Genomic DNA, 23,474 nt, shown 5'->3' on the forward strand with positions numbered 1-23,474 from the left:
ATTGTGGTTATCTGGTCCTGAAGATCTTTTTTGTATAGTTCTTCTGTGTATTCTTGCCACCTCGTCTTAATATCTTCTGCTTCTGTTAGCTCCATACCAATTCTGTCCTTTATTGTGCCCATCTTTGCATGAAATGTTCCCTTGGTATCTCTAATTTTCTTGAAGAGATCTCTAGTCTTTCCCATTCTATTGTTTCCTTTTATTTCTTTGCATTGATCACTGAGGAAGGCTTTCTCATCTCTCCTTGCTATTCTTTGGAACTCTGCATTCAAACGGATATATCTTTCCTTTTCTTCTTTGCCTTTAGCTTATATTCTTTTCTCAGCTATTTTTTTTTTTTTAATTTTTTTTTTTATTTTATTTTTAAACTTTACATAATTGTATTAGTTTTGCCAAATATCAAAATGAATCCACCACAGGTATACATGTGTTCCCCATCCTGACCCCTCCTCCCTCCTCCCTCCCCATACCCTCCCTCTGGGTCGTCCCAGTGCACTAGCCCCAAGCATCCAGTATCGTGCATCGAACCTGGACTGGCAACTCGTTTCTTACATGATATTTTACATGTTACAATGTCATTCTCCCAAATCTTCCCACCCTCTCCCTCTCCCACAGAGTCCATAAGACTGTTCTATACATCAGTGTCTCTTTTGCTGTCTCGTACACAGGGTTATTGTTACCATCTTTCTAAATTCCATATATATGCGTTAGAATACTGTATTTATGTTTTTCCTTCTGGCTTACTTCACTCTGTATAATAGGCTCCAGTTTCATCCACCTCATTAGAACTGATTCAAATGTACTCTTTTTAATGGCTGAGTAATACTCCATTGTGTATATGTACCACAGCTTTCTTATCCATTCATCTGCTGATGGACATCTAGGTTGCTTCCATGTCTTGGCTATTATAAACAGTGCTGCGATGAACATTGGGGTACACGTGTCTCTTTCCCTTCTGGTTTCCTCAGTGTGTATGCCCAGCAGTGGGATTGCTGGGTCATAAGGCAGTTCTATTTCCAGTTTTTTAAGGAATCTCCACACTCTTCTCCATAGTGGCTGTACTAGTTTGCATTCCCACCAACAGTGTAAGAGGGTTCCCTTTTCTCCACACCCTCTCCAGCATTTATTATTTGTAGACTTTTGGATCGCAGCCATTCTGACTGGTGTGAAATGGTACCTCATAGTGGTTTTGATTTGCATTTCTCTGATAATGAGTGATGTTGAGCATCTTTTCATGTGTTTGTTAGCCATCTGTATGTCTTTTTTGGAGAAATGTCTATTTAGTTCTTTGGCCCATTTTTTGATTGGGTCGTTTATTTTTCTGGAGTTGAGCTGTAGGAGTTGCTTGTATATTTTTGAGATTAGTTGTTTGTCGGTTGCTTCATTTGCTATTATTTTCTCCCATTCTGAAGGCTGTCTTTTCACCTTGCTAATAGTTTCCTTTGATGTGCAGAAGCTTTTAAGGTTAATTAGGTCCCATTTGTTTATTTTTGCTTTTATTTCCAATATTCTGGGAGGTGGGTCATAGAGGATCCTGCTGTGATGTATGTCGGAGAGTGTTTTGCCTATGTTCTCCTCTAGGAGTTTTATAGTTTCTGGTCTTACGTTTAGATCTTTAATCCATTTTGAGTTTATTTTTGTGTATGGTGTTAGAAAGTGGTCCAGTTTCATTCTTTTACAAGTGGCTGACCAGATTTCCCAGCACCACTTGTTAAAGAGATTGTCTTTAATCCATTGTATATTCTTGCCTCCTTTGTCGAAGATAAGGTGTCCATATGTGCGTGGATTTATCTCTGGGCTTTCTATTTTATTCCATTGATCAATATTTCTGTCTTTGTGCCAGTACCATACTGTCTTGATAACTGTGGCTTTGTAGTAGAGCCTGAAGTCAGGTAGGTTGATTCCTCCAGTTCCATTCTTCTTTCTCAAGATCGCTTTGGCTATTCGAGGTTTTTTGTATTTCCATACAAATTGTGAAATTATTTGTTCTAGCTCTGTGAAGAATACTGTTGGTAGCTTGATAGGGATTGCGTTGAATCTATAAATTGCTTTGGGTAGTATACTCATTTTCACTATATTGATTCTTCCAATCCATGAACATGGTATATTTCTCCATCTATTAGTGTCCTCTTTGATTTCTTTCACCAGTGTTTTATAGTTTTCTATATATAGGTCTTTAGTTTCTTTAGGTAGATATATTCCTAAGTATTTTATTCTTTCTGTTGCAATGGTGAATGGAATTGTTTCCTTAATTTCTCTTTCTGTTTTCTCATTATTAGTGTATAGGAATGCAAGGGATTTCTGTGTGTTGATTTTATATCCTGCAACTTTACTGTAGTCATTGATTATTTCTAGTAATTTTCTGGTGGACTCTTTAGGGTTTTCTATGTAGAGGATCATGTCATCTGCAAATAGTGAGAGTTTTACTTCTTCTTTTCCAATTTGGATTCCTTTTATTTCTTTTTCTGCTCTGATTGCTGTGGCCAAAACTTCCAAAACCATGTTGAACAGTAATGGTGAAAGTGGGCACCCTTGTCTTGTTCCTGACTGTAGAGGAAATGCTTTCAATTTTTCACCATTGAGGATAATGTTTGCAGTGGGTTTGTCATATATAGCTTTTATTATGTTGAGGTATGTTCCTTCTATTCCTGCTTTCTGGAGAGTTTTTATCATAAATGGATGTTGAATTTTGTCAAAGGCTTTCTCTGCATCTATTGAGATAATCATATGGTTTTTATTTTTCAATTTGTTAATGTGGTGTATTACATTGATTGATTTGCGGATATTGAAGAATCCTTGCATCCCTGGGATAAAGCCCACTTGATCATGGTGTATGATCTTTTTAATGTGTTGTTGGATTCTGATTGCTAGAATTTTGTTAAGGATTTTTGCATCTATGTTCATCAGTGATATTGGCCTGTAGTTTTCGTTTTTTGTGGGATCTTTGTCAGGTTTTGGTATTAGGGTGATGGTGGCCTCATAGAATGAGTTTGGAAGTTTACCTTCCTCTGCAATTTTCTGGAAGAGTTTGAGCAGGATAGGTGTTAGCTCTTCTCTAAATTTTTGGTAGAATTCAGCTGTGAAGCCGTCTGGACCGGGGCTTTTGTTTGCTGGAAGATTTTTGATTACAGTTTCAATTTCCATGCTTGTGATGGGTCTGTTAAGATTTTCTATTTCTTCCTGGTCCAGTTTTGGAAAGTTGTACTTTTCTAAGAATTTGTCCATTTCTTCCACGTTGTCCATTTTATTGGCATATAATTGTTGATAGTAGTCTCTTATGATCCTTTGTATTTCTGTGTTGTCTGTTGTGATCTCTCCATTTTCGTTTCTAATTTTGTTGATTTGATTTTTCTCCCTTTGTTTCTTGATGAGTCTGGCTAATGGTTTGTCAATTTTATTTATCCTTTCAAAGAACCAGCTTTTGGTTTTGTTGATTTTTGCTATGGTCTCTTTTGTTTCTTTTGCATTTATTTCTGCTCTAATTTTTAAGATTTCTTTCCTTCTACTAACCCTGGGGTTCTTCATTTCTTCCTTTTCTAGTTGCTTTAGGTGTAGAGTTAGGTTATTTATTTGACTTTTTTCTTGTTTCTTGAGGTGTGCCTGTATTGCTATGAACTTTCCCCTTAGGACTGCTTTTACCGTGTCCCACAGGTTTTGGGTTGTTGTGTTTTCATTTTCATTCGTTTCTATGCAAATTTTGATTTCTTTTTTGATTTCTTCTGTGATTTGTTGGTTATTCAGCAGCGTGTTGTTCAGCCTCCATATGTTGGAATTTTTAATAGTTTTTCTCCTGTAATTGAGATCTAATCTTACTGCATTGTGGTCAGAAAAAATGCTTGGAATGATTTCTATCTTTTTGAATTTACCAAGGCTAGCTTTATGGCCCAGGATGTGATCTATCCTGGAGAAGGTTCCATGTGCGCTTGAGAAAAAGGTGAAATTCATTGTTTTGGGATGAAATGACCTATAGATATCAATTAGGTCTAACTGGTCTATTGTATCGTTTAAAGTTTGTGTTTCCTTGTTAATTTTCTGTTTAGTTGATCTATCCATAGGTGTGAGTGGGGTATTAAAGTCTCCCACTATTATTGTGTTATTGTTAATTTCTCCTTTCATACTTGTTAGCATTTGTCTTACGTACTGTGGTGCTCCCGTGTTGGGTGCATATATATTTATAATTGTTATATCTTCTTCTTGGATTGATCCTTTGATCATTATGTAGTGACCTTCTTTGTCTCTTTTCACAGCCTTTGTTTTAAAGTCTATTTTATCTGATATGAGTATTGCTACTCCTGCTTTCTTTTGGTCCCTATTTGCATGGAAAATCTTTTTCCAGCCCTTCACTTTCAGTCTGTATGTGTCTCCTGTTTTGAGGTGGGTCTCTTGTAGACAACATATGTAGGGGTCTTGTTTTTGTATCCATTCAGCCAGTCTTTGTCTTTTGGTTGGGGCATTCAACCCATTTACGTTTAAGGTAATTACTGATAAGTATGTTCCCGTTGCCATTTACTTTATTGTTTTGGGTTCGAGTTTATACACCGTTTTTGTGTTTCCTGTCTAGAGAATATCCTTTAGTATTTGTTGGAGAGCTGGTTTGGTGGTGCAGAATTCTCTCAGCTTTTGCTTGTCTGAAAAGCTTTTGATTTCTCCTTCATACTTGAATGAGATCCTTGCTGGGTACAATAATCTGGGCTGTAGGTTATTTTCTTTCATCATTTTAAGTATGTCTTGCCATTCCCTCCTGGCTTGAAGAGTTTCTATTGAAAGATCAGCTGTTATCCTTATGGGAATTCCCTTGTGTGTTATTTGTTGTTTTTCCCTTGCTGCTTTTAATATTTGTTCTTTGTGTTTGATCTTTGTTAATTTGATTAATATGTGTCTTGGGGTGTTTCTCCTTGGGTTTATCCTGTTTGGTACTCTCTGGGTTTCTTGGACTTGGGTGATTATTTCCTTCCCCAGTTTAGGGAAGTTTTCCACTATTATCTCCTCAAGTATTTTCTCATGGTCTTTCTTTTTGTCTTCTTCTTCTGGAACCCCTATGATTCGAATGTTGTAGCGTTTAATATTGTCCTGGAGGTCTCTGAGATTGTCCTCATTTCTTTTAATTCGTTTTTCTTTTATCCTCTCTGATTCATTTATTTCTACCATTCTATCTTCTAATTCACTAATCCTGTCTTCTGCCTCTGTTATTCTACTATTTGTTGCCTCCAGAGTGTTTTTAATTTCACTTATTGCATTATTCATTATATATTGACTCTTTTTTATTTCTTCTAGGTCCTTGTTAAACCTTTCTTGCATCTTCTCAATCCTTGTCTCCAGGCTATTTATCTGTGATTCCATTTTAGTTTCAAGATTTTGGATCAATTTCACTATCATTATTCGGAATTCTTTATCAGGTAGATTCCCTATCTCTTCCTCTTTTGTTTGGTTTGGTGGGCATTTATCCTGTTCCTTTATCTGTTCTCAGCTATTTTTAAGGCCTCCTCAGAGAGCCATTTTGCCTTTTTGCATTTCTTTTTCTTGGGGTTGGTCTTGACCACTGCCTCCTGTACAGTGTCACAAACCTCCATCCATAGTTCTTCAGACACTCTGTCTGTCAGGTCTAATCCCTTGAATCTATTTGTCACTTCCACTGTATAATTGTAAGGGGTTTGATTTAGGTCATACCTGAATGGTCTACTGGTTTTCCCTACTTTCTTCAATTTAAGTTTGAATTTGGAAATAAGGAATTCATGATCCGAGCCATAATCAGCTCCTGGTCTTGTTTTTGCTGACTGTGTAGAGCTTCTCCATCTTTGACTGCAAAGAATATAATCATTCTGATATTGGTATTGACCATCTGGTGATGACATGTGTAGAGTCATCTCTTGTCTTGTTGGAAGAGGGTGTTTGCTATGGCCAGTGTGTTCTTTTGACAAAACTCTGTTAGCCTTTGCCCTGCTTCATGTTGTACTCCAAGGCCAAATTTGCCTGTTACTCCAGGTATCTCTTGACTTCCTACTTTTGCATTCCAGCCCCCTGTGATGAAAAGAACATCTTTTTTTCTTGGTGTTAGTTCTAGAAGTTCTTGTAGATCTTCATGAAAGTGAAAGTGAAGTCTCTCAGTCGTGTCCGACTCTTTGTGACCCCATAGACTGTAGCCTACCAGGCTCCTCTGTCCATGGGATTTTCCAGGCAATAGTACTGGAGTGGATTGCCATTTCCTTCTCCAGGGAATCTTCCCAATCCAGGCCTCAAACCTGGGTCTCCTGCATTGTAGACAGACGCTTTACCATCTGAGCCACCAGGGAAGTCCAATAGAACCGTTCAACTTCAGCTTCTTTAGCATTACTGGTTGGGGTATAGACTTGGATTACTGTGAAGGATTATATAACAACAATGTATCCTGCTCAAGGGCATGTTTCTCCTTCTTAAGAACCTTCTGAATAAGCCTGTCATTTTAAAATGTATATTGTGGGAGTGGGTCCAGTAAGACCTTTACAACCTTGAGACACTCTTCTGATTTACTGTTAATAATCAATTGAAAAAGTATATAACTCCCTTGCTGGGACTAGTGAGGGGGCACTCTCCATCCCCCTTCTGAAGTGTATGTCAGAAGCTTTCTCTGTCTTTTTCAGTGTAATAAATTTTCTTCCACATGAAGTCCTGAGTGTCTGGAACTTTGTCCCTTATCCTGAAGCTAAATCCTCTTGTTTGGAGATCACAAATTACTATTCCATTTTTACAAATTTTGATTTTACAAATTCGGATTGTGACACACTAAACTGATTTCATAATCCAATAATGTATTGAGACTCAGTTTGAAAAGCACCATTATAGGTCACAGATATATAAAGTCACATCCAAGGTAATGTTCACATCCCGTGAGAATCACAGAAGGGTTTACAGGGTGTGTGACATTGAGTTACATTTTGAAAAATGGACAAGATTTCAATACTGGAAGTGCAGGTGGAAGTAACAGCAGGAGCCAAGGTGCAGGGTCTGGCAAGCCCAGCATGTGTTCAGGATGAAGAGAATATGAAATTCAACTAGAGTGAAGGAGTTCCATGGTGGGGAGGTTAACAGATGAGCTGGAAAGAAGACTGAGACATGGATTGGATCCCTGGGTCAAGATCCCTGGGTCATAACCCCCAGAGGAGAAAATGGTAACCCATTCCAGTATTCTTACCTGGAGAATCCCATGGACAGAGGAGCCTGGCAGGCTATAGTCCATGGGTTTGCAAAGAGTCAGGTAGGACTTATAAGCTGAGCACACACCCAAAGACTCAATTTTGGAAATATATGCATAAATATAAACAGTTGTTGTTGTTAATATTCTAATAATATTCTAATGAATAGTCTTCATTGCCTGACAGCCATAATATATTTTTAAAAGGAGATGATACGTTTATGGAACACCTTCTATATACCAGGCCTTTTTTAGCACCTAGTGTACAAAGATAATTGCCCCAATGAGAAGCTCACATTTTAGTCAGAGAAGAAAACACAAAAACATTAACCCACTAAAGGATTCTGCTTATCTTATTTGTGTTGTATCTGTACCACCCATCTTCTGCCTGGTGGTGGTGGTGGTGGTGGTGTAGTCACTAAGTCGGTTCTGCCTGGTATGAAGTTGATTTACATTAAGTATATTCAGAATGATTTAGTGCTAGGGTAGAGTAAGAAGTATTCAGGTAGCAGGCAGAATGTAGGGCTAAGGCTCCTTGGAGGAAGGGGTCCTGTAATGTTTCAACAGAGGGGGATATTTTAATGGAACTAATAGTCTTAACGATAAAAACAACAACAATAGTGAGTTTCTCAGGTAAGGAAGGTGTATGACTGTTAGCATAACTGATGCTATCTTGGGCCCCTAGGGGTCCTCTTGTTTTTCCACTGACCTGACCTAGGACTGTACAGTCCACTGAATCACTTCTCTGTTGCCAAGTACTTTGTAGTTCATAGGTATTGTTTGATAATCACTGGGCCCATGACATTAGTAACCCATTAATAAATCTTGACTTAGGAATGCATGTCCTGTTTTGACCAACCTACCCCATATCCTAGTTTAACAATAAAATTGTCCAATTGGCCCCTTGACCGTGTGGAGTGCAGTTGTGAAAGCTTCTGGATTATTTTTCTCCCAATCCCACCCTGTGAGTAAGTACCATGTATTAATAATAAACTGAAGCATGATTATATGGAGCTGCCTGTCTTGCTTTCCTGTCTCAAAATGTCATCTCAGTTTGATGGGCATTTTTTGTTCCCTCTGTCCTCCAACAAAAAGGGAGGGGAGGGAAGAGTTAGGGGGCTTCCCAGTTGGCTTAGTGGTAAAGAATCCACTTGCCAATGCAAGAGACATAGGAGAGGTAGGTTTGATCCTTGGGTTGGGAAGATCCCCTGGAGAAGGGAATGGCTACCCACTCCAGTATTCTTGCCTGGAAATTCTATGGACAGAGGAGACTGGTGGGCTACATACAGTCCATGGGGTCACACAGAGTCGGATATGACTTAGTGACTAAGCACACACACAAAGACTCAATTTTAGAAATATATACATAAATATAAACAGACATAGTCTAATTATTAGTCTTCATTGCCTGACAGCCACAACAGATTTTAAAAATGGGATGATATATTTATACTTAACACCTCCTATATATCTGGCCTTTGTTAGCACCAGGTGTTCCAGAAAGACGCCAGGTCTGGCTGCTCACAACTCAAAGCCAATAAACAAGCCAGGTTGGTGGAAAGAAAAGTATGCTTAATTTCAGACGCTGGCAACTGGGAGTTGAGGGGTATTCGTCTGTCCAAAGGTTGACCCCTCTCCCCGTAGGTAAGAGGTTTTATAGACAGAAAGAGGGGACTACATACAGAAGCAGCAGAGTTCACTCTGACAGTCATCTTCAAATTGGTCATTTGGTAATCTGACTAGAGTCTCTTGATTGTTTCAGGTATAGTTAATCTTCAGTTCAGGGGTCTGATTTCTTTAAGGCCAGTTCTCGGAATTGTGGCAGCTCATGTTGTGGGTACAGCCTGGTCATTGTGTAGTTAACTTCTCCACCTGGAGTTTCAGTATCTATAAGACAGCTCACAGGATATGGCTCAGAATATTATCTACAGTCCTTGAGAAGGAATTAAAAGTCCTTCACTATGCTTAATGACTACATTATTATTATTAGGCGTCCTTTGACTGTTTTCCTTTGTTTTCGCATTTCTCACTTCTCAGATTAAACTTATTCTTTGACTAAAGTTCTCTGCAGACAAAACGCAGGCAGAAGACATTGGGTAGGAGGTAGGGATCAAGGGCCTAACGCTGCTGCTCTGTTTCACAGGTATATAAAGATACCTGCTGCTTTTGAGAAGCTCACATTTTAGTGGAAGAAGAAAGCACAAAAACATTAACCCACGAAAGTATTCTGCTTATCTTATTTGTGTTGTATCTATACCACTGATCTTCTGCCTGGTATGTAGTTGATTTTCAGTAAGTATATTCAGAATGATTTAGTGCTAGGGTAGAGTAAGAAGTGTTTGGGTAGCAGGCAGAATGTATAATGCTGCCTGGAGGAAGGAGTCCCGGAATGCTTCAAGAGAGATGGATATTGTAATGGAACTAATAGTCGTAAGGATAAAAACAACAACAGTAATGAGTTTCTCAGGTAAGGACGATGTATGACTGTTAGCATAACTGATGCAATCTTGGGCCCCTAGGGGTCCTCTTGTTTTTCCACTGACCCAACCCAAGACTGTACAGTCCACTGAATCACATCTCTGTTGCCAAGAGCTTTGTAGTTAATAAGTATCATTTAATAATCCTTAAAGTCTTGTAGCCCTTATGCTCTGCTGATCCTCAAACAATGACAACCTTTTGCTGACGTATTCCAGGAAAGTAGTTACTCCTCATAAATCTAGACTTAGGAACACAGGTCCTATTTTGAGCACCTAACTTAATACCCTGCTTTAATAATATAATTGTCCCAATGGCTCCTGGATGGTGTGGAATTCAGTCACCCATGTTTCTGGACCATTGCCCAATCTCACTTTGTAAGTTGTTTTTCAGCCACTCAGTAGTGTCTAATTCTTTGCAACCCCATGAATTGCAGCATGACAGGCTTCCCTGTCCTTCATTATCTCTTGGAGTTTGCTCAAACTCATGTCCAACCATTTTATCCCCTGTTGTTCCCTTCTCCTCCTGCCCTCAATATTTCCCAGCATCAGATTCTTTTCCAATGAGTTGGCTGTACCCATCAGGTGGCCAGAGTATTGGAGCTTCAGCTTCAGCATCAGTCCTTCCAGTGAATATTCAGGGTTGATTTCCTTTAGGATTGACTGCTTTGATTTCCTTGTTGTCCAAGGGACTCTCAAGGGTCTCCATCAGCACCACAGTTTCAAAGCATCAATTGTTAGGCTCTCACCCTTTTCTATGGTCCATTTCTCACATCCATACATGACCACTGGAAAAACCATAGCTTTGACCATATGGATTTTCGTCAGCAAAGTGATGTCTCTGCTTTTTAATATGCTGTCTCGGTTCATCATAGCTTTTCTTCCAAGGAGCAAGCATCTTATAATTTCATGGCTGCAGTCACTGTTCATAGTGAATTTGGAGCCCAGGAAAGTAAACTCTGTCATTGTTTCCACATTTTCCCCATCTATGTGCCATAAAATGATGAGACAGGATGTCATGATGTTAGCTTTCTGAATGTTGAGTTTTAAGCCAGCTGTCCTCTTTAACAGCTGTTTTAATAGCTGTTTTAATGTCCAGTTTTAATAGCTGTCCTCTTTCAGCTTCATCAAGAGGCTCTTTTGTTTCTCTTCACTTTCTGCCAAGAGGGTAGTGTCATCTGCACATTTGAGGTTATTGATATTTCTCCTGGAAATTTTGATTCCAGCTTGAGCTTCATCTGCTGGGCATTTTGCATGATATAGCCTGCATATACATTAAAGAAGCAGGGTGACAATATACAGCCTTGATGTGCTCCTTTTCCAATTTGGAACTAATCTGTTGTTCCATGTCCAGTTCTAACTATTGCTTCTTGACCTGCATACAGATTTCGAAGGAGGCAGGAAAGGTGGTCTGGTATTCCCATGACTTGAAGAATTTTCCACAGTTTGTTGTGATCCTCACAATCAAAGGCTTTAGCGTCGTCAATGAAGCAGAAGTAGTTTTTTTTTTTTATGGCAATCTCTTGCTTTCTCTATGGTCAGTGGATGTTGACAATTTAATTTCTGGTTCCTCTGCCTTTTCAAAATCCAGCTTGTACATCTGGAAGTCTTGGTTCACATACTGTTGGAGCATAGCTTGAAGGATTTTGAGCATTACCTTGCTAGCATGTGAAATCCACACAATTGTGTGGCAGTTTGAACACTCTTTGGCATTGCCCTTCTTTGGGACTGAAATAAAAACTGAACTTTTCCCATCCTGTGGCCACTGCTGAGTTTTTGAAATTTGCTGGCATATTGAGTGGTGATAGAGTTCTGCCAAGAGAATGCACTGGTCATAGCAAACACCCTCTTCCAACAACACAAGAGACTCCTCTACACATGGACATCACCAGATGGTCAACACCAAAATCAGATTGATTATATTCTTTGCAGCCAAAGATGGAGAAGCTCTATACAGTCAGCAAAATCAAGACCAAGAGCTGACTGTGGCTCGGATCATGAACTCCTTATTGCCAAATTCTGACTGAAATTGAAGAAAGTGGAGAAAACCACTACACCATTCAGGTATGACCTAAATCAAATCCCTTATGACTATCCAGTGGAAGTGAGAAATAGATTTAAGGGACTAGATCTGATAGATAGAGTGCCTGATAAACTATGGATGGAGGTTTGTGACATTGTACAGGAGACAGGAATCAAGACCATCCCCAAGAAAAAGAAATGCAAAAAAGCAAAATGGCTGTCTGAGGAGGCCTTACAAATAGCTGTGAAAAGAAAAGGAGATGGGAAGATGGGAAGCAAAAAGCAAAGGAGAAAAGGAAAGATATACCCATTTGAATGCAGAGTTCCAAAGAATAGCAAAGAGAGATAAGAAAGCCTTCCTCAGTGATCAATGCAAAGAAATAGAGGAAAACAATAGAATGGGAAAGACTAGAGATCTCATCAAGAAAATTAGAGATACCAAGGGAATATTTCATGCAGAGATGGGCACAATAAAGGACAGAAATGGTAGGGACCTAACAGAAGCAGAAGATATTAAGAAGAGGTGGCAAAAATACACAGAAGAACTGTAAAAAAAAGATCTTCATGACCCAGATAATCACGATGGTGTGATCACTCACCTAGAGCCAGGCATCCTGGAATGTGAAGTCAAGTGGGCCTTAGGAAGCATCACTATGAACAGAGCTGGTGGAGGCGATGGAATTCCAGTTGAGCTATTTCAAATCCTAAAAGATGATGTTGTGAAAGTGCTGCACTCAATATGCCAGCAAATCTGGAAAATTCAGCAGTGGCCACAGGACTGGAAAAGGTCAGTTTTCATTCCAATCCCAAAGAAAGGCAATGCCAAAGAATGCTCAAACTACCACACAATTGCACTCATCTCACACGCTAGTAAAATAATGCTTAAAATATTCCAACCCAGGCTTCAGCAATATGTGAACCGTGAACTTCCATATGTTCAAGCTGGATTTAGAAAAGGCAGAGGAACCAGAGATCAAATTGCCAACATCTGCTGGATAATCAAAAAAGGAAGAGAGTTCCAGAAAAACATCGGCTTCTGCTTTATTGACTATGCCAAAGCCTTTGACTGTGTGGATCACAATAAACTGTGGGAAATGCTGAAAGAGATGGGAATACCAGACCACCTGACCTGCCTCTTGAGAAACCTGTATGCAAGTCAGGAAGCAACAGTTAGAACTGGACATGGAACAACAGACTGGTTCCAAATAGGAAAAGGAGTACATCAAGGCTGTATATTGTCACCCTGCTTATTTAACTTCTATGCAGAGTACATTATGAGAAACACTGGGCTGGAGGAAGCACAAGCTGGAATCAAGATTGCCGGGAGAAATATCAATAACCTCAGATATGCAGATGACACCACCCTTATGGCAGAAAGTGAAGAAGAACTAAAGAGCCTCTTGATGAAAGTGAAAGAGGAGAGTGAAAAAGTTGGCTGAAAGCTCAACATTCAGAAAACTAAGATCATGGCATCCGGTCCCATCACTTCATGGCAAATAGATGGGGAAACAGTGGAAACAGCAGCTGACTTTATTTTTTGAGCTCCAAAATCACTGCAGATGGTGATTGCAGCCTTGAAATTAAAAGATGCTTACTCCTTGGAAGGAAAGTTATGAGCAACCTAGACAGCATACTAAAAAACAGAGACATTACTTTGCCAACAAAGGTCCGTCTAGTCAAGACTATGGTTTTTCCAGTGGTCATGTATGGATGTGAGAGTTGGACTATAAAGAAAGCTGAGTGCTGAAGAATTGATGCTTTTGAACTGTGGTATCGGAGAAGACTCTTGAGAGCCCCTTGGACTGCAGGAGATCCAAGCAGTCCATCCTAAAGGAGATCAGTCCTGGGTGTTCATTGGAAGGACTTATGTTGAAGCTGAAACTCCTATACTTTGGCCACCTGATGCTAAGAGCTGACTCATTTGAAAAGACCCTGATGCTGGGAAAGATTGAGGGCCAGATGAGAAGGGGACAAAAGAGGATGAGATGGCTGGATGGCATCAACGACTCAATGTACATGGGTTTCAGTGGACTCCGGGAGTTGGTGATGGACAGGGAGGCCTGGCTTGCTGCGGTTCATGGGGTTGCAAAGAGTTGGACATGACTGAGCGACTGAACTGAACTGAACTGAGTGCTGAAGTTTAACAGCATCAACTTTTAGGATTTCAAATAGCTCAGGTGGAATTCCATCACCTCCACTAGCTTTGTTCATAGTAATGCTGATTGTAAACTGAAACATGATTATATGGAGCTGCCTGTCTTTCTTTCCGTCTCAAGATGCCATTTCATTTTGATGGGCACTTTTTGTTCCTTCTGTCCTCCAACAAAAAGAGAGGGGTGGGAGAAGTTTGGAGAGCTTCCCAGGTGGCTCCTTTGTAAGGAATCCTCCTGCCAATGCAGGAGACATAGGAGACGCAGATTAGATCCCTAGGTCAGGAAGATCCCTTGGAGGAGAAAATAGCAACCTTCTTCGTATTCCTGTCTGGAAAATCCCATAGACCAGTGGAGCTTTGTGGGCTATATGTAGTCCATGGGGTTGCAAAAAGTCAGACAGGACTGAGCTTCTGAGCAGGTACAAACAGGAGGAGTTAATTTCAGGCAGTTCAGGGAAAACAAAAGCTTGAAAAAGAATATTGAGAGAGTGGATGGGAGGTGAGCATGGAAGGAAAAGTCTCCTGTTCAAATAAAAAGCACATACAATACAGATACATATTAGCATCTATACAGAAATCAGTTGGTTATTGTGGTACTGTGAAATGTTCAGTGAATTTACATGAATAGGATTTTATAAAAGAGGATCATTTCCAAGCTGGAGATTTGAATGGAAGGAAATTGTTTTAGATGGAGGCACTATAGTATGGTAGTGGGGAGCTGGCTCTTTGGATCTAACAAATCTTTATTCAAAGCCTGGCTCTATCACTCACTTGTGGGTCTTTAGGCAAAGTACTTAATCTCCCTCAGACCTAGGTTCCTAATATACAAAATTAAGATCTTAGTTCTTGCCTCACAAATTTATTGTGAGGATTAATTCCTATTTATAACATTTTACATATGGTGTTTGATATATAGTAAGAATTCCATTAATGTTGTCAGTTACTCTAAGTGAATAGCAGGGACCCAGTAGGCAAGACTTGAGTGTGTACGTTGGGAGCAATTCCTGAGTAAATGTGCCAGGGGTGCTATGGTAGATTCTCCTTGTAAAACGCATTCCTATTTTGGGAGTCCTAAACTAAAACGGGGCCTTTTCCTTAAACACGTTCGTTCTTGGCTGCTTTCGTATTTCTTCTTTTTTTCTTCTATTTTCCCATGAAGGCAGGTACATTGAGCCCAACCCAGTCTAAGGCAGGTATGCTTTAGGAAACTTGTCTGCTGTAGAACAAGGAGAAAAGAGATAGGTCAAATTGTAGTGGGATGACTTCTAGTCCTGGAATAAAGACATCTTCGTCTTGTGATGCTATGCTGTTCTGTGACTCTAGCTCCTGCGAAAGGAGACAGAGATGAAATCTCAGAATAAAAGTTTTCAAATGCAATTAATTGTTCATTAGTATCCAGGAATGGCAGATATATGAAGTTTTTCTTTTCAGGGCAGGTCAAAGATGAGATTTGATTATACTTCTAAGAGTGTTATTTGCTTCTTAAAATTTCCTCTGGTATCTTTAACAATGTGTTGCCCAGAGAAGCATAAGAGGCATTGTCTAACCAAGAGAAGGTGCACTCCTCTGCATATATAGAGGCAAGAAACAGGAGCAGTAGTGGAGAAAGTCAGACCCAGCCTGCACAATGAAGAAGCAGAGTAAGAAGGAGGCAGCCCCACACTGTGAGCTAAGTAAGTAGCCAGCAATAAGCATATAATAGCCCAGGGACTCTACCCACCAGAGCAGACCTGGAACACGACAAGGAGGCTCCAGCCATTTTATTTTCTAGTTGCAGTAGACGTTCCCAAAGGAAAGGTTCTGTTCTGGAGGGACTTCATTAAGCCTTTCTGAAACTCCCCATATGTGTTGCAGAGAGATTCTCAGAATTAATTTGTGCATTTTCTTTTCTCTCTAGGAGAAATTCTCTATGGAAACCCACCTGTATCAGATGTTTGATGATTCTCAGCCCAGTTTTTTGGGTCCCTGAATTTGCTTGTACTTTGTCCTTTATTTGGATTTTGCTTTTTGCAGTTTACTCTCCTTTCCTCTTCTCTTGGACTCCTTTATCAACTAATAAAAATTTCTCCTAGCAGTTTTTACACGAAGAAAGATGTTGGAGGGTTTTATGCTTTTCTTCTCTAGATCTATGACTTGGTTAGATACGCTTGGTTACCTTTAAGGAAAGCGGTTATGGGGGCGATGTGGGGGCCGGTAGAGAGAGGTCTAAGAATGTTTCTGCAGCTGTAAAGGACATTGTAGAAAATTAGGGTGGTTAGTCAGACTATTTTCTCCCTTCTGAAGCACCACTAGCCTGGTCGTCATCTTCAGACAAAGACTGGGATGTGCGATTGAAACTGGGAATGGAGCGGAACTGCTTTTGGGTAGGTGGAAAATAAAGTTTGGGAGAAGAAGCGAGGCAGCTGAGTAGGAGAAAGGAAAATTCATTGCCGAGACTTCGGAATAGGGCACCTGATGCAGTCGAACTGGCTGCACTAGCTGATGCTTCGCGGTTCCTCCCAGGTGTGGGGCGCTCTTGGTGGGGCAGCAGATACTATGATGTGGCTCTGGGGGCGGGAGGTGGCTATACTTGGCAGGGTGGAGCTGGAATTCTCATAGAGCCGTGTCTCAGAAGAAATGATTTTGTCTTCCAGGGCCTAACGAGGCCACGGCGAGCTACAGCAGGAACCGTACTCGTCCGCAGGTTGCTAGCGGGGTGGGAGACTCCACAAGACAGTGTGGGTTGGACCAGCTCCAGCACTAGCTCCGCCGCAGACAGCTCCCGCCCAGGCCTCCGTGGCCCCGCCCCCAGTCAGCATGGAGTGGGCGGAGACTCGGGGTCAGTAGTCAGCCTGCCACGCGCTTTGGCCCCACGGCGAATATGAAGAATCCAACCCAAAGGAATGTGCGGCAGCGATCCTGTGGGTCAGCCGCAGGGCGTGTAGGGGGAGGCTGGCGTGGGGCTGGCTCCAGGGATATGGAGCCGCTGGAGCGGGGACCGATTGTCAGGTGGTTGCGGAGCCGGTAAGGGGGGCAGCGGGCCAGGTCAGGGGTCACGCGGGCGCCCCGCTTTCCCGAGCTCCGGGCGGCTCGAGGGCCAGCCTGGGAGCAGGCGCCGCGGCCAGTATTTGGCCTGCGGGGCGCCAGGCGGGTCTGCGAGGGGCGGCGCGGGCTGGAGGGCCTGGACGCGGGTTCCAGAAGGAGCTGCATTCTTCAAAGGAAGAGCGAGAGGAGGGCGCCGGGAGGGGGAGCGGGAAGTGAACGCCGGAGGTCGCAGGGGCCTCGCCCCTTCCCCGCCGCGGCCTAAAGAGACCTGAAGAGAAAATGGCTGAACCCCTGGGCGGACCTGCCGCGGTCCCGGGACCCGTGGTCGAAGGTCTGCTGACCCCGCTTCACGCCGCGGGAGAGGCCGACGGACGAGGGGCAAGGTCCCCTCGGCCTCCTTGTTATCTTCGGAGCCCTGATGCCCCGTCCGCTTCCTGGGCCTCCCGCCGCCCTAGTTCAGCGAAAGAACTCATTTTACTACGGGCGACATCCAAGAAGGGCCTCTTCGTGTGAAGGGCCTGGACAGACCGCTGAGTCCTGCTGTGTAGATCGGTTTTAGGGCTGTTTGTGCAGCCTCCAGGCTCAGGAACTTTTGTAGGGGCAACGCACTCCGTGTGTGAGAAGGGTGGCTGGCTGCTCGACATCTGTTCGGTTTCATAGGTTCGTGCTGTTGCAGCTATGTTTACTTTTGGACATTCTGTTTTGTTTTGTTTGTTTTGTTTTCAATTGGTTTCCCCCAATTCTCTTCATATATCAGACTTTTTCAAAGAGCATCATTGAAGAAGTTGAGTAACCTGGACTTGAGTTTTCCAGCGTGTAAAGATATTCTCATACCGTCCACTGCTTTCATAAGGAGTGTTACGAAGTTAAGGGAATGTGACACCTCTTTAAAGTAAAATCAGAAGCAAAAATTCTATGGAATGCGAGGCAAGAGGAGACAGGTTTCCAGAAACTTTTGCTGGCCATAGTTGTAGTGAATATTGCTGCAACTAGGGGACCTTGTGTTTCTCCCTTGATTCCTGTGGAATCTGAACCCCAACTAGTCTTGGCTCTGTAAACCTTTGAGCAAGATTCTTAGCCTCTTTGTTCCTTTGTTTCCACATGCTTAAAATGGGGATTGATAATATCAGTGGTAAAGAGCTGATGGTGAGTATTGAATTAATATGCATAACGTGCTCAGAACATTTCCTAGCATGTAGGAGTTTTTGTTATTATTACCTGTAAGTGCCTTCTTTCCCCTAAAAGATTCCACAATAAAGGAATTCTGATCCCCTGAACCTATTGCCCGTGAACCCTTAGGCCTGTTTTTTATCCTTGTCATTCATTACCTGAGGGTATAGTATGATTACCTGTGACAATAGACTCTCTGCTGAGTTTATTTTATCATTAACTAAGACTACATGGAAAACTCCAGCTATGCAGTACTGGGTCTGTCCATGATAGCTATGTTGGGTAAATGAAAACTTCTTTGACTGTTTAGTTTTTTATTGGATGATATTTCATTTATAGTCTTGGCCTAGGCCAGTTTTTTTTTTTTTTTTTTTTCTGAAGTCAATGCCCCCCAAACCATGATTGCAGCGTACTTGGTTCCTCCTTTTTCCAGGATGGCTGTGGGACTTGGGTGGAGAATTTTTGGGCAGCCTGGCTATACTTCTTGTTAGTGAATGGGGAAGCTGTACATAAATCTTACTCTACTGTTAGAAAATCAGCAGTAATCCCTTAGAATGTACACAGAGATACCAAGCAGCTTTGGTATCTTTTAAACATTTTTAAACATTTACTTATTTTGTTTATTATTTATTTGAGTGCATCGAGTCTCAGCTGTGATGCCTTCACGTCTCTCTGTGGTGCTGGCTCAGTAGTTTCCTCTCTGCATGTGGGATATTAGTTCCCCAACCGGGGATCAAATCTGCATCCCCTGTGTTGGAAAGTGGACTCTTCAAACCACTGGACCACCAGGGAAGTCCTTGGTTCAGTTTTGACTCAGTGAAGTGACGAGGTTACACACTGGTTTTTACAAAGCAGCATCTTTTCTAATATTTGACTTTTAATGCTAAGAGCTTGGGTGGGTGCTGTGAAATCAAAGATACCTTTATCCCCTATTTCCTTATTGTGTATATAAACAGAAATATCTGCTGACAGACTTACGCTCTTTATGTGAGCTTAAAAGTTTCTCTCAGGTTCTCTTGCTACTACTTGGAAGGCTCTAATGAAAGACTTCTGTCTTGAGATTCTCTCCTTCCAAAAAGCTGCTGTTTATATAGGTAGCAGAATTGGGACCTAATCGCAAAATGAGAAACTTTGAGTTTACAAAAAAGAACATTGTTTCATGCATAATATGCTGGCCTGATTTGACTGAAGTACATATGGTGTAAATTCAATTATTTTTTTTACTAGATGAATTAAGATTTTTAGCTGGAGTTTCAATATCAAAGTCTCCAAATGAATAGAATGAATATACAGAAAAGTAGAAAGATACAATAGACCTGAAAAGCACTGTAAAAGCAATTCAAGATAATTAAGATTTATATAATTTTCACGCAACAGTAGGATACAAATTCTGTTCAAGCTCCCATAGACTGTAAACTAGGAGACACTGGAACATATCCAGGAACATGAAACAATGTGCAAAAATTTCATGATCTAAAGGTATTAAAATCATGCAGAGTCTGTTTCTTATCACTGTGGAATCATGTTACAAATCAATATCGAAAGATAAACTGCAAATAACCCACATATTTTCAAGTGCAATGTGACATTTACCAAGAGAAATCTTCGACTTAGCCTTTGAAAGTCTCAATATGTTCTGAAAAAAACAGAGGAGGTGATTGCAGAGAAAAAAGCATTTAAATGAGAAATTAGTATCAAAATAAAAAATTAATATTAAAAAAATTAATATTAAAGATACTTTAAACAAAATCCCATGTATTTGGAAATTAAATGTCCACTTTTAAATGATGGGTGTACCTGAGAAGGCTTAACAAGGAAAATTAGAAAATATTTGTAATAGAATGAAAATGAAAAGACTGTTTGCCAAGATTGTTGCATGAAGCTGAAGCTGCTCAAGGCAGTTAAATACAGTGTGGAATGTTGAATAAGGTATAAAAACAAATAATGGACACGCATATAATTTTGTGAAATCTGACTTGATGTTCTGATGAGAAAGTTGGAATCTAGGGAATTCCCTGTTGGCCCAGAGGTTAAGATTCAGTGCTTTCACTGTCAGGCTGGGGCTCCATCCTTGTCCTGGGAACTAAGATCCTACAAGCTGCATGGCACAGCAGAAAAAAAAGAAGTTGGAATCTAGGATCCATTTTCTCTCTTAGACAGAGATTTCACAGAAAAGATCAGACTTATTGTGTTTTATTAGCTCTGTAAGTAATTATGGGACTAATCATTTAGAATACTAATAGTAAAAATTTATTTAAATTTTAATTTATTTAACATTTTGTCTTGAGATACTTTTGTTTAAAATTATTTTCCAAGCACCTTTTCACACTTCATACTTGGAGAAAAAGCACACTACTATCTCGATTGTTTACTTTTTAAAGATAAACTTTCAAGGCCTGTTGTGAATAGGAATTTTCCTCAATTGTATTGAAGACTTCTGTGCCTTCTGAAACAGGATATCAGTCATCACAACAAAAATAATCTGTAATAATTGAATTGGTTCCTCATGAGTAGGTCAGAAATGAGAAACTTTTTATAATAATAACAATGTTAATAATAATGTTATTTTAAAAATAACTGCTCTTAACACTTTTGGGCACTTCTATTTTATTTTATTTATTTAATCAATTAATTTTTTGGCAGGGGAGTTCCTATGTTTTCTAAATTAGCATGAGGTGCTGTGTTTTACACTCCAGAAGATACCCCACCGCACCCCTACCCTCACCACCGGCTTCTGAGAAAATTGAAACTTGAGCTCACTTGAGTTGTTTGTTGGATCAAAAAGAGTTATAGATTCTATCCTTAAAAACCCATCAAAATGAGGGGAAGTCAGTCTTTTAAATATTTGGATTAATCTGGAGGCAAAGGCAGAGATTGAGTGATTGCCTGCAGACCTCTCTGTGGAGGCTGATTAAAACCCACTTCCCTGAAATACTTTTTACTTCAGTTTGGTTTTGAATTCTTGCCACCAAAATCATGATGAAAACTTTTACATTTTTTTCTGTTAAACATCTCTTAATCATATTCTGAAAACTGTGATTATTTTCAAGGTTATCTAATTCAGTAGAACAGTTATTCATTTCATATAGTAAGGGTTCAGTCATACAGAGTCACAGAATGCTTGTTTTGAACTTGTTTTTATTTGTTCTTGCTAATTCCTCTCCCTCTCTTCTCTCCTTTCCAGAATCCTGTTCTAAAAATTCAGACACTCAGGTATCCTCCATAGTATTGGGTCCTGCATCTTCTGTTCAGATACCTGTTCCAGATGGTAATTGATTGCTTTGTGCTATTGACTCATTTTTATTTGGAATTAGGCTTAAGCCAGTAACAGTTTACCATATTGTCCTTCTTGTCCTCTGTCCCATCAAAAATTGTCTGCATTTCCTATCTTCTGGGACTTCCCTGTAGCTCAGTCGGTAAAGAATCCACCTGCAGTGCAGGAGTCCGCCTGAAACACAGGAGACCCAGGTTCGATTCCTGGGTTAGGAAGATGCCCTGGAGAAGGAAATGGGAACCCACTCTAGTATTCTTGCCTGGGAAATCCATGGACAGAGGCGCCTGGCGGGCTACAGCCCACGGGGTTGCAAGAGTCGGACTAAAGCACCATTGTACCCCAACCAACAATATCATGGAGACCTGCTCCATTCAGGGGTCACCACCTGGTGCCTTAGGCTGTAAATGCAATGGATTTATAACCACAGAGACCTCCCTCATAACTTATTTCCGGTTCTGAGATGAGCTAAGATTAGCTTCAAGTTTGGTTTCTTAAGCAGTAGTGCTTAGCTAGGGCTTCCCTGGTGGTTCAGATGTTAAAGAATCTGCCTACAGTATGGGAGACCTGGGTTCGATCCCTGGGGTGGGAAGATCCCCTGGAGAAGGAAATGGCAGCCAACTCTAGTATTCTTTCTTGGAGAATTCCATGGGCAGAGGAGTCTGGCAGGCTACAGTCCATGGGGTGACAGAAAGTCGGACACGACTGAGCGACTAACACTTTGAGTACTTGAAAAGGCAGTATAACTTGCAGCCTGGCATAAAAACCTCTAGGGTGGTTTAGTTCAGTTTAGTCGCTCAGTTGTGTCCAACTCTTTGCGACCCCATGAATTGCAGCATGCCAGGCCTCCCTGTCCATCACCAACTCCCAGAGTTCACTCAAACTCATGTCCATTGAGTCGGTGATGCCATCCAGCCATCTCATCCTCTGTTGTCCCCTTTTCCTCCTGCCCCCAATCCCTCCCAGCATCAGAGTCTTTTCCAATGAGTCAACTCTTCGCTAGGGTAGTTAGGCTGCTTCAGATGAGAATGCAGCAGGAAAATACTGAACTAGCGCCTTATAGAGTATTTAATGAGACTGTGCTTTGACTAATCCTTCCTGATTCTAAATTTCTCTAGACTTAGCATTCTTTTTCTGTAAATTTCCTCCTTAGTTCAGTAACACTTAAGGTAAAATGAGTCAGTTCCCTATAGAAAGAAAACTGCAAAGATATCTTGGTAACCCTGAGATTAGAGCTTTGTGGTTAAAAATAACCATTTGATGGCTACACACACTGAGTTTCCTAACTTTCTTGTCCCTTAACACTTTTCTCTCAGACCCTCTGTCTCCCTGCATTTAAAATGAGCAGCAAAATGCAGGAGGAAGGGAAACACCGATGATTAGTCTGCGATGAACCCTCCTGTCCTGAGGGTGATAACTACGCTCCTCCCCAAGCTGTTCACTGCAGATCTTAGTCAGATGGCAAAGGGTTCCTGTTTGGTGGTTTCCTTGCAGCTTCTGATTTTAGCCTGAAATGTGGCAGGATTTTGCAAGTTACCAATTTTGGGGGAAGCCTGATGGAGATATAATGTCCAAGGGTGATCCTTTGAGTTCAGTTCAGTCGCTCAGTCGTCTCCAACTCTTTGCAACCCCATGAATCACAGCACGCCAGGCCTCCCTGTCTATCACCAACTCCCGGAGTTCACTCAAACTCATGTCCATCGACTCGGTAAATCCTACCAAATAACGGATGGAGGGTGGAAAGGGGAGTGTCCCATTAGCCTATTTCCTTCTAAAAGCTAAGATTTTAGGTTATCAGTGAGGCTAGTCTGGGGATGTTATATATTGAGCCCTAGACATCAGTGATTTTAGAAGAAAATGAAATGATTCTAAAAATTGGCAAATGATAATAGAAGTGTGAAAGTAGGGGGAAACCGTTTGTGAGATTAATGTTGAAAACTGATGTAGAGTTGAGTGACCGGGGAAGAGGGCTGAGAGGGAGCTTTATCACCATAACCATTTTTGTATTTCTCAAATTTTCAGCCATGTGAATGTATTGCCTATTCAAAATGTAATTTATTAACAATATAAATAAAAATAAAGTAAATTGAAATAGAGTCAGGTCAGTCTTATGTGTTTAGGTATTAAAAGATTTAATTTCAGTATTTCTAAGATGATTGTTAGTATTAGAGTATTTTGTTAATTTTAACTCAT

The 23,474-nt window shown here is 40.8% G+C and overlaps 1 protein-coding gene across 21 annotated transcripts in view; it reads left to right on the plus strand.

Moving 5' to 3' along the window:
- Positions 1-15,384: 15,384 nt before the first annotated feature.
- The window catches only part of LOC512464 (solute carrier family 11 (proton-coupled divalent metal ion transporters), member 2-like), a 30,814-nt gene continuing 22,724 nt past the window's right edge, over positions 15,385-23,474 (plus strand). For 20 of the 21 annotated variants that reach the window (XR_003034572.2, XR_806615.4, XR_009494396.1 and 17 more), the window contains exons 1-2: positions 15,385-15,489; positions 21,195-21,278. Coding sequence is in view for 17 of the 21 variants with exons in the window: in XM_059886318.1 (XP_059742301.1) it covers positions 15,444-15,489; positions 21,195-21,278 (130 nt within the window). In the remaining 4 variants the exon portion in view is untranslated. 21 annotated transcript variants of the gene reach the window in all.

Source organism: Bos taurus, chromosome 5, assembly GCF_002263795.3.
Source record: "Bos taurus isolate L1 Dominette 01449 registration number 42190680 breed Hereford chromosome 5, ARS-UCD2.0, whole genome shotgun sequence".
Taxonomy (NCBI): Eukaryota; Metazoa; Chordata; class Mammalia; order Artiodactyla; family Bovidae; genus Bos; species Bos taurus.